Source organism: Artibeus jamaicensis, unplaced genomic scaffold (genome assembly GCF_021234435.1).
Source record: "Artibeus jamaicensis isolate MK-2021 breed Jamaican fruit bat unplaced genomic scaffold, CSHL_Jam_final contig_585, whole genome shotgun sequence".
NCBI classification, from domain to species: Eukaryota; Metazoa; Chordata; class Mammalia; order Chiroptera; family Phyllostomidae; genus Artibeus; species Artibeus jamaicensis.
In genome coordinates this window covers 18211888-18223935 of record NW_026521894.1, presented here as the reverse complement: position 1 = coordinate 18223935, position 12048 = coordinate 18211888, and the positions used below count along the sequence as shown (strand labels likewise).

Here is a 12048-nt window from a genome sequence, read left to right as displayed (position 1 = left end):
CCATAATATCTATTAACTTTCCTGTGTGAATAATCCTATTTTATTATTACCTTAAAAATCCTGTGTGACAGTTCTGTATGTATTAGTTGTATTGCCCATTAGACGGTGCCTCCTTGGGGTATGGGATTCTCTTTTTCTTATCTCGTTATGAACTGACATTTTGTCTTACACACATTATATGTGGAAGAAAGTTTCGATTTCACCGCGATGACTTTAAATGAAAAGAGCACCAGGGAAAGAAAGAGTGGAGCTGCTATTTACAATTGGAAAGAGAGAAAATCAAAAATAAACTGGAGCCCTGGCTGGTGTAGCTCAGTGGATTGAGCGCGGGCCTGCGAACCAGAGTATTGCAGTTCGATTCCCAGTCAGGGCACATGCCTGGGTTGCAGGCCAGTTCCCAGCAGGGGACACATGAGAGGTAACCACACATTGATGTTTCTCTCCCACTCTTTCTCCTTCCCTTCCCCTCTCTCGAAAAATAAATAAAGAAAATATTTTAAAAAAATAAAAAAATAAACTGGAACTCGGAAACCTCCAGATACAGCTAACTAAAATAGTGGTCAACTTAAAATGTACTTAACTATCGTTTATCAATCTGTCTATCTAGTGTTTCATAAATAACTCTGTTATTCAAGCAAAGAGAAACAAACATGCTGATGATAAAGTTTGTTTGGTTACCTTTAGTGGAAATGATTTGCAGGTTGCTCTTCATTGTTGTCCAAGTTATCATTCTGTCTATGCCCTAATTTGTAACCAGCCATCTAATTCCCATTATGAAGAAACTACAGTTAAATTAGGTTGTGATTTATGCAAAACCTAAAAAGGGGCGACTATGCAGCTTTCCATGATAAAATCCTTTTTTCTAAACATCCTCAGAATCTTCCTTCTCACTATTTTATATTCACTGAAGAGTCACTTGGGGAGGTAGTAGGATCAGTCAGTAGCATGTACTTAGATGCTTGAATTCCTCGGTATTTTGGATGCTGTTTGTATTAAGGACAAACTAAGCTGAAAGTTGTAGTCTGGGGGGCTTTTGGAAAAGAAAAGCCCTTAAGGACTTAATGGCTTGTTCAAGTTGTGCTGTGTGAGGAGTACAACCAGGCAACTTGTGCCGCAATTTAGAGTAACTGCGGTAAATGAACCGTAGTTAGAAGCAGAATTTATGAACTGTTTGCTAAGCTGATAATTAGCTCGAGATGTAAAGCCGCAAACTGAAAGTGTTCATAGCACAACAGAGCCAGAATTATGTTGTTGTCATTTACAGCTTAAAGTAACGGACTTCCTCAGTGTTATCTCCCCTGGGAGTGGAGACCTGTTTGGTTAAATTTACCAATTAAGTAAAAAAAGCAGAAACAAGAGACAACCTGGTGGTGAAATCAGGACAAAAGACTTTTGAAGACCTTTGAAGAGGAATCTTTAGATTTTTCTGTGACCTTATATTTGGAAGATAATAGAAACAAATAATTTGATTTTTTAAACAAATATCTTCTTTGTTTAAATGGATGTTATTCATTTGAAGATTTGTCATTGCTGTTATATTTTGTAAACATTTTGTTGAAAATAAATCACTGGAAAATGTGAAAATTAATATTTTTTTCCATTCCCATCCAACTATTTGGTGTAGTATGAGCACGTTGTTTACTCAATAAATTTGGATTATTTTGGATTATTCATTGTCTGAGAGAGACCAAGTTAAAAAATCATTGAATACTCCTCAAAGAGTATAGATCAATAGCAAACCATGAAAGCACAGTTCAGAAGCATTGCAATAATACATCTTTGGAAGTATTTTGTCTGTAACACCTGTTGATCAATGTGTCTCTGAAAAACATTATTTCTATATTTGGATGTCAATCAATATTGACATGGTCTTTTTTACCGTAAAGTAAGTAAGATGAAGAAATATAAAAATAAAGGCAAGATTAAATTTTGTCCACTGTGTTATTTAGTTTTCAGTTTGGATCCAGGATTTTTTATTGGAAGGAAAATTAGATTCAAATTAGATTTGTTTCTGGTCATATTTGAAGGGTATGCATGTGTGTGCACATGCGTGTGTGTGTGAGAGAGAGAAAACTGCCTGTGAAGCTGATCATGCAGCTTTTGGGTATAGACTGGGAAGCTGAATCATTTTCAGAAAGATCATAGGCCCTAAGGAGGAATTCCATCACCAATCACCATGTAGACTGAAATGCAACATCATTGTTAAACACTTTCAGTGTTGAAATTATCATAGAATCATTGACTACCACCAGACTTGGCTTTTTAAAGCTCAGCTTTGTGATGGATTACCTTGAACAAGTCACTTAAGCCTTTAGAATTTACATTTTAAAATCTGTAAATCAGAGATGACAGTATCTAAATCAGAAAGTTGTGAGTTGGCACATACTGAGAACTAAATTGAAACTAAAAAGTCAACTTAAATCATTCTTGTAACGTCTTACTAACTAGAGCTTCTTGGTAATTGTATATGCTTGAGCATTTCCAATGGTGAGAAAGCATGATAAGAGAATCCATTCCTTGGAGTTAGTATTTCAGATGTTGCTGAGGTCAAGCAGCAATGCTACAGGAAGTGGAGGAGAGAAAGGGGGGAAGTTTGAGTAAAGGTTACAACCAGAAACAAATGAACATATTTGGGGAAATGGTGAGTGTCCAGTGTCGTTTGAAGTTAGCATACTCATACTTTGGCAGGTTTTACAGGTGGGGGAGGGCAAGATATTTGTTGATTCCTATCCTCTAGTCATTATAAGGAGGTAGAGGTAAATTGATTCCTGGAAAATTTGAAGTGATTTGTTTTTTTTTGCTAGAAGCAGGATATAGAATTATATAATTTATAGAAACTGTGGATTTCACTATTTTCCTCTATATTACTATTTATTGACATTATAAATCTTGGGATTGATGGTTTTTTCATCTCACTGCTGGGTTCAAAATCTGAAAACTTATTTTGGATTAAGGGCGAAGGAGAGAGCATAATCTTGTTACCCTAAAGAGTGGCTTTCATGCCGTAGAGAAATTCAAGCCAACTTTTAGAGTAAGGCCCTATTCCTGACTTTAGTAGGTGTGGGCATAAAGTAGAGGTTAGTGGAAGATTCCTCCTACTGGTTTCTTCAGTTAGATGTGCTTTACAGGTTAGGCTTAAACAAACCATTGATAATTTCTTAATTGAGCCTATTTTTACTTGAAGGGGCGATTTCTCCTAAAGGCCAAGTCTTTGTTTAGCTGTTTCATTAATGTACATTGCTGCTTATGACTTTGCTTTTTTTTCCTGTTGTGTTTTTAGAAGCATTTTATAGGGAAGTTGGTGAAGGTTCATCAGGCAGAGCCTTGTACAGTTAATTTTCACTGAAACCAGCCAGCCGGCATCCTAACGCCACCATGACGAACGTAAGCACTCCCTCCTCATGTCTTTAAGCAGGGTGGACCTGGGGACCAGCAAGCCACCACGCCAAAGCGATAACACATGGGATATTGTAAGCAGTTTAGAGGTATTAAATCTTCTGTAGCCAGCTATCACAATAACTAATGTCATTTTGATTATTTTATTTCCTTTGAAAGCACGAATTTTAATTTACGAAGGAAGTCAGCAGATATATGAATGCTCATTTCCCCTCATTATACAATTTCGTAGATACTGAAAAAACCCAAGATACCTAGGGTCTGCATTGTTTTATGTCCTTAATATGTAAAAGACATTGTCACAGAGGAAGCAACAAAACAGCTTGTTCATTAGCAAGCACAGCATGTAGGTGGGAACAAAGGGATGGAAACAAGACCCTAATTATACCTATGAATTCCTCCTCTTCCTTGGAAAAAGAAAGAAGACCTGGTTTTCCTCTCAGTAACAGTGTCCTTTAGGGCTTACACTAAGAATATATATTTTTCCATGTGCCTGTGAGTCAGTATGTGAGCCCGATCATTGTTGCCTAATGAACACAACATGAATTCCCACTAGCAGTCAACTAATGGGTACTTGAAGTGCAATTTTCTACGCATGTTAAATGAGTAAGTAGGAAACTTTGCTGTTCTGAAGCTCCTTTGGTGAGCAGGGAACTATTGCAAGGGATTCTGGACAAGTCCTTGCTTCGATTACAGTCCCATAAAGGAAAAATTATGCTATAATACCATGCTCCTCCATAGGATAATTTTTTGGGACGTAGGATTTCTTTAGCACCCATTTGATTATAGACTGTTATCTCTGTAACTAGTGGTCTCCTCCACCTAGAAATGAAAATTGTCACTGTAGCTAGTTTGACATTTCAATAATTATGAATAATTTTTAAGCATACATGTCACATTCTGTAGGGTTTGATAACAGTTATACATGTGCAGATGGAAAAAAATAAACTCAGCCTTTACAAAAAACTATGTGCTTTTCATTTTAGCCAAGATTGTCTTTGTCCACTTTGTCTTTGTACAGGAAATTGTACATGAAATAATGAAGGCTTAATATTTGTGCACTGCTGGAGTGCTTCTGGATGATTATATTTTAACAAAAGTTAATGGCCAAGTAATGGAAATAATGAGCTGAAGTGAAAATCCAATATGAGTTTGATGAGCAGAACATTCTCAATGAAAGTATACTAGAGAAGAAATTCCCCGTAGAACACTTCACATCTTAGTACTCTTGGAGCGTATTAGTTTTAGTATTAAAATGGACATGATTGATAAAGGAACCTAAATGGATATGTGCTGGTGATCTTTAAAAGTGATGGGGCAAAACCTGGAGATTCCTTAAGAGAAAAAGAGTAAAAAATGTCTTTAAAAAGATTTTTCTCTATTTTTATTAACTCCTTCAGTCTATTCACCTATTTGTGCATTGCCTACAATGCTAATCATAGAACAAATAAATATTCAGCCTGCTAGTGCAGAAACTGTCTCAAAGATACGGAACTAGGGGTAGGTAAGGGTGGTGAGAATGGCCATGGCAGTGATAGTAGTGGTAAAAACTTCCAGAACTGTTGATGAAAATTGATGCCAGTATTCAATGATTCAAGTGTCTGAAGGGTACCATCATTGCCACCACCACCACCCTCAGCAGCAGCAGAAGCAGCAGCAGCAGCAGCATTATCACCACACAAGTAACATCACTGGACACTTAGTGAATGCCACACAATTGCCAATGTATTTTATAAACAAAGTTTCATTCAATTCTCACACCCTATGAGGTTCCTCTTTTGGAAACCAATTTTACAAATGAGGAAATAAATAAAGTAGCACATTTTACCATGTAGAATGCACACTCACGTTTTTGTCTGTAGGATAAACAAGATAACCAAGTCCTGTTATATACTAGATTATACTGTTACCCACAGTAAAAGTGCTTTGCAAATAATAAATGCCATACACTTTAAGCAGTCATCATTGTTATTAAAATGATATATTGTTGGAACTCCAGTTCATATCGAAATTCTGTTACATAAACCATTCTATGATATAAATAGCAAGTAACTACAAATAATTCACAAGCTCTAATATAATCTACTTTTTATGATATAATCTATTTTATAATCTAATATTAATCTAATATAATCTACTTTAATGTATCATTTATCATTCAAAAATGAAATATTTTATAATATATAAGCAGACAACTTATTTGCTAATCATTTTTTCTGAAAGTCATATTATGCTCTAGTTATTACCAAATTTTAAACTTTAGGGTAATGATTTATTTTATTTCTTTAGTGAAACAGATATACATACACAAAAAGCCATGTGTTGAAAACCACCCCCCAAACAAACGGAAAAAAAAAAACAAACCTTGAAAGATTAAACCAAAAATTGGCAGAAAAAGATAAGCCATGAGTTATTTGGCACTCTGTTGATAAAACAAATGTTTTAATATTAACCTTTAGTTGTTACAACTTTGCATTTACAGAGTTAAATCATAGTTAACTCTAGATTCAAATTCATTTTTTGAGTTTCTAGTATAGTATATTATCAGGTGATTAGATAATATTTTCTCGTAATGAATACATTTTATTATATTTTATGCCATTGTTCCTGATACAACTTTGCTTTGAAATGCTGTATTTCTCACATTTAAATGTTTCCCTGATAACACATCGATACTTTAACTTCTTCCCAAATATAATACTAGTCTTTATTTGCTCATATACGAAACTGCCATTTTCTGTTTTAATCTTTAATTTGGAATGAACCCTCCAAAACTGTAAAAGTTGTGAAGGATGGACAAGGCTAATTCATTTAAGTTTTTTCTCTAGTTTCTTTAGACTGGATGAATGAGGGACATATTTACTGTAGCTTGCATAAATGGTAAATATACTTATAATAAATTATTTAAATCTGTACCTTTAATGTAAAAAATATATGCATTTTTTCTCTCTTTTTCTTATTGTTTTTCAAGTACGGTCGTCTCCATTTCCCCCCACCACTCCCCCCACCACCATTCCCATCTCTCTCCCCCTCCCCCTCTTTGGCTTTGTCCATGTATATGAAAAGTTTTCAAAGCTTCGATAGTTTTCTAACATTTTCATTTCTACTTAAATTACACTTACAACTTTTATGAAGTGGTTGGTGGGCTTTATATTAGAGAGAAGTGAGCTAAAATTTCTGTAAGAATGCAAGTTGCCACACTTATTGGGATCCTACTATGAGGAATTTATGATATATACATGGGAACTTTTAAATTTCAAGTTTCCATTCGTATTTTTAGAATGTGCAGTTTTTCAAACATCTATGTGCATCTTCAAACTCCGCACTATGAAAACCATTCTCTTGTTATTTATATCTTAGCCCCTTAACACTTGACTGTTTACACTTTTTTATATCCAATTAAATTGTATCCTTCCTAAAACCTGGAATTGTCTAAGATGATAACAAATCATATGGTGTTAGGTTAGGCCGGAATTAGATAAAATTAGCAAGGAGGAACCCGAGGCAGGCACCAGACGGTCTCAGCAAGGGAGATAGAAAAATTAGAGAAAGTACAAAAAGTGCTGAACGAGATAAACTGCCCGTGTATGACCTTGTCTTTGCATGGCACTGTCTTTGCAGAAAAGTATCCTTTGTAGTAAGCAGAGATGTGTGTGTGTTCTCTCAAAATAGCCAATTGCTAACAGCTACATCTGCTTCTGTGTTTGCTTGCTTGCTTGCTTGCTTGCTCACCCCAATAAAAACCCCAGGCTGTAAGTGCCAGGCGCGACTCTCATCTGCAGCCATCTTGGCACCGTGTCTCCGGAGACACCCTGAGAGTTCGCCCCTGCACAGGTAAAAACTCTGAAACTTTGGCCAATAAAGTTCCATCATAAACTCCTGAAGGCTTCCGACATTTGTTGCTCGCATTGGGGTATGTTACAACGGCAGTAAAAACAGTATTTTTCAAGTGCTTCTGTTGATTTTAAGTATAAAAATGCACTTTACCTCTAAACTCATTAAATTAAACCCCTTCACAAACCTCAACATATAGGAATGGACAAAATGCTATGCAAATGTGGCCACATCATGCTTTTACTTGCATAAATAAAGACACAAATATTTCACATTTCAGCTTCCCCACTGACTAGCACTTTGACCAAAAGTGTTGACATCTGGAAAAACTGAGTGACCAGACTTTGAGGTCGTTGTATTTGTCTCACTAACCCAAGGGGTGGCCAGTGAGGAGCAAATGGATCAAGAAAACTGGAAAATTTGCAACTGTGTTTTCAACTTCTGGAAAACAATAAAAATGTTTATTATGCTTATATTTGTTGTAATAGAAAAACTTTGTTCCCCCTCAATACATTTGCTTTGACAAAAGAGATGCCACCTAATTCTTTAAACTCACAGTGAGATGTCTATGAAGAGTTGATGAGGACCTTTCTATGAGGAGCTGAGATAAATAGGATAAGGCTCAGACGACACCCACAAGCAAACATCTCAAATGGAATAGCTTGCACCGATATGGCCCATGTATCAGCCTGTGTGTGCATGTGCGTGTGCGCGTGTGTGTGTAAATTTCAATATATTCAGAAAAAATGATAACCGGGCAACATAAATTGTTTCTACAATACAAAGTTTTTTCTGCTGCTTTCTTTCTGCTATAAGGTTTGTGCTAGTTTTTTTTGTCTTATGAGCAACAATCCATAAAAAATTCATTCATTCATTCAACAATCCAAAAAAAATTAATTCAACCATATGCAACACTGATATTGCAGTTTGTAATTTTGCCCACCACCAGGCCCTGTGCCCCAAACAAAAAGGTAAATTCTCTTTCAAAATAAGATGCCCAATATGATCCATGTCAGTCCCTGGTGATAAGCAGCATAGATCCTTGGGCCTGATTTAAATCCAATTATTCCTTAAATTATCTCATCAGACATAGGCAACTCAGACGCACTATAGAAATGATCCCTGAAAATATACTCTAGACACAGGCAACTTAAATCAGTGTTTCTCCAACTTGAATGGCAAACAACAGTATTTAAAGAAATCTTTCAAATATTTCAAAATATTCCCAAATTGCTTCAATGATTATTCAAATGGGCCCCTAATACTGAATTAGATTGTTTAATTATATAATTACTTAGGTCCCAACAACCATAAAACCAAATATAAACTCCATATCTATAGATCAAAGGAAAAAACAACACTCTAAAACAGCACATACGACATTATTTTAGGATATAGGAGGATACTTTGTCTAAGCTGAATTATTCGCAACACCATTGTGGTAACTACTGGCAAAGAACTGGACTTTTGAACTTGAACACATAAACTGTGATGGGGTATTCTGATTTTTCTCCTCTGATTTACCCATTTGTACTTCCATGATGCCCTTTGAGTTTACTAACCAAAGAGAAATTTTTACACAGTATATATTCCTCTGTACATTTCTCACTTGCCTGTGAAAAATAATCCTATATTATTTTGTATCAACATGATTAAAAACGAAAAGGAAGGCAAATAAGCACAGGTTTTACTGGGAAGTATTCTGTCATGAAGTGATTATTAAAAAGATCCAGAATCTATCTATATTGACATAGATATAGGTATATATCGCAATGAGAACACAGTCTCTAACATTCTTCATAGATAACTTGGGCATCCCCAAAATAAAAACCAAAGATAACTCACTTAAATTGTTTGCTTTCCTCAGAATCTGGTGAAATTCCCAGTTGGTGCTGAAACACCATGGAGGTAAGGAAGTCTCACTACACTGAAGTAGAACTTTGGGTTCTTTTTAATCACTATATAGACAAAACCACATTTCAATCTGTTCACAAAACATGTTTCACGGTTACTGCAAGACTCTTGTATGCTTTGGTGTGTTATCTGCTACTTCAAAACAGCTTGACACTAAGAGTTTGAATTACAAAACAAGTTTCTAACCTTTTATTCTCTCTAATTGCTTTGTCTCCCTTCTTCCAAGAGATGGTTGGTTTTGGAGAGCCTTGGGGTTTGCACTCCATGACAACTTCTTGGCCTTTGGTGACAATTATTGCTTTCTTCAGTTGATTAAGTGCAAACGTGGGAGCCGAAGCTATTAAAAAGAAAATGTTAGTTCTACCAGAAGAATGAAAATAATCTTTAATACCTGATACATCAGTAGTTTGCGACTTTTCTTCTGGGGCACATTTCTAATAAAATCATACAATATATACATAGGTAAAAGGCACTAACTTTGAATTTAACTTGTTAATTAATAGCTATCTAATTGGTTGTTCTTTTCATTAGCAGGTGGTAGTTTCACACAATGTGGAAACCATAGGCAAAAGCTGTTTTAAAAAATAATACGCTTTAATTATGGTTATAAAGTGTAACTGCAGAAGACTAATAAGCACCTTGGGCAAAAGGTGAAGGGTCCAGCAAAGAGTCTATTTTGGGTTTCCTATAGGAACACAAAGTTACAAGTGGAGAAGAGGATTGTGTCGTGCATTTCCTATCTGTGAGTCTTACTTCACTAATGCATGTCTTACTATAATGTTACACACAATGGAATGCAGTTTTTAAGAAATGGAATCATTTAAATTTCAGTCGAAAGTTCTAGTTCATTGTTTGCAATTATTCACATAGGTCTGATCATTTATATTCATTTTCCTGTATTTTTTATCAAGATACTTTGGGGAGCAGTTCCCCAGGTACATCCATTGTGCAGCTATAGTTGAAGACACTGGACTGAAAGAACACATGGCGCAGCAAATGTAAAGAAGAAGCCCTTGAAACTAAAAGAGAACCTGAAATATATATCTACAAGTATATTGTGTCTGAGACACCTATTATACCATTGTGACAAGTTGGTGGTTATTTCATAAGCATTTTATGTGCATCATATAGTGATATAGTACATGGCACAATGACATTAAAATATGTATGCAGCATAAAGAAGATGTATATGCAATTGAGATGGGTTAAGGAATTGAAAGAAAAGTGAAGAAACTTATGGGGAAATTGCAGGTCACATTTTTGGTTGCCTACTGGGAAGAGAACTTAACAAAAGTTAATTTTGAAAATACGTCAGTGAATGAGTGTTTCTCAGTAAATGATTAACTGGGCAAAGGCAGAATCAACTTTTTAACTCAGAAATGTTGAAGTGTGGGCTGATAAGAAAGTACATTAATAGTTTATTGATTAGGTTTAAGACACTGAAACATGAACTCCTCTATCTATTTTGGATTAATTAGTTACAATATAGAGAAATTTGAAGTTTGAACATTCATAATTCAATAGGTTGACTTACGGTGTATTACATTTAGGTGATATGACTATAGTAAGGCCCGAGATTCCTGATGTCTCTGTTAATGTCATGCTTTGGGAATTTAACAGGAAAATAGAAGGTACACTTGAGCTCCTGCCCACTTTTGCGAGACAGTGAATTATGATCTCTTAAGTATCTCTCTTTGTATTATAAACATCCTGGACCAAAAGCTCAGGAAATCATCAGAGTGGGAAATAGTAAAATCCATTCCAGCTGTACAAATATGCTCAACCTGGGTAGCTATTCACTGGATTTTATCTTCCCTGTATGAAACAGTGAAGCCGTGCTACTGTCCTGATTACATTCTTATCAAGGGTGTGAGCCCATGGGATGGCTGTGCCTGGCTCTGGAGGGGTGGTAATGGCAATGACCCATGATGAGAGGGTGCTTTACTGTGGAGCCTTGCCTTCCAGAAGTCACATGTCTACTGGCAGGTAGCAGTGGCTGGGAAAAATATTAGGTGTTGTTAAGGGAGCACTGACAGGATGCTTGAAGTCTGCATTCTGATTCCCTACTCTCAAGACATTCTCTCTTGAAAGTTAACACATATTTCTTATATGATGTTTTTAATGCCGTAGAAAAAACGTATTGTGTAAACCTCTTAAGCTTAAAACTAAAGTGAGAAAAACCTTATAAAAAAGTTCTGGTACAAACTGTACCCAATATAAACTTGTCCCCTAAAGCTTCAAATATATATGTATCAGCAAGATGTAGCATTGTTCTTCAAGTCATAAAATAGGGTTTTTTACAGCCACCTCATAAAACCAGTGTAGTAAGAATTAGAACATGGAAAGAAGCAACACCTCTTTCCTATTTATTTGTTTATTTATTTATTTAGAAATTGCATACCTAGAATTTTCAGCTCAGCACTTGCATAAATGGCTCCATATTTATTTTCAGCCAAACACTGGTACATTCCAGCATCTGACTGATTCACGTTGTGAATCACCAATACTCCGTTAACCATGTCCACCTTCCTCTGCAATGGGATACAAAAGTTAGATATAGAATCCCCAGTTATCTTCTGCTAGACCAAAAGGCAAAGAAAAAGAAAGAGAGAAAAGCTTGCAGTTCATGTGGCTGGATATCATTTGACAACTTAGAACACAATTTACTGTTCATTATTGTATTATAACATTTCATATAAATTATAACTATTTCTCAGAAAAGATTGTATTTCTTTATAGTTATTCTTCTGAATTTGAGTTGTAGTTTTGTTTTTAAATAGAGGAGCTTTTGTTTGGTATACTAGTTGAGCTTGTGAAGTTTAATCAGCAGATTTAGCTTCTATTGAATCATTTTATAGAGGACAAGCAGGGCTTCGCGCATGGTAAAAAGGACTGAGGCTACAG

At 35.6% G+C, this 12048-nt stretch overlaps 1 protein-coding gene across 1 annotated transcript in view; it reads right to left on the bottom strand.

The window, feature by feature from the left end:
- The window catches only part of CNTN5 (contactin 5), a 470769-nt gene that overhangs the window by 248946 nt on the left and 209775 nt on the right, over window positions 1-12048 (bottom strand). The window contains exons 9-10 of the mRNA XM_037146258.2: window positions 11546-11675; window positions 9331-9481 (exon numbers count right to left, since the gene is read on the bottom strand). Coding sequence (XP_037002153.2) covers window positions 9331-9481; window positions 11546-11675 — 281 coding nt within the window. The remainder of the gene's footprint in view (window positions 1-9330; window positions 9482-11545; window positions 11676-12048) is intronic.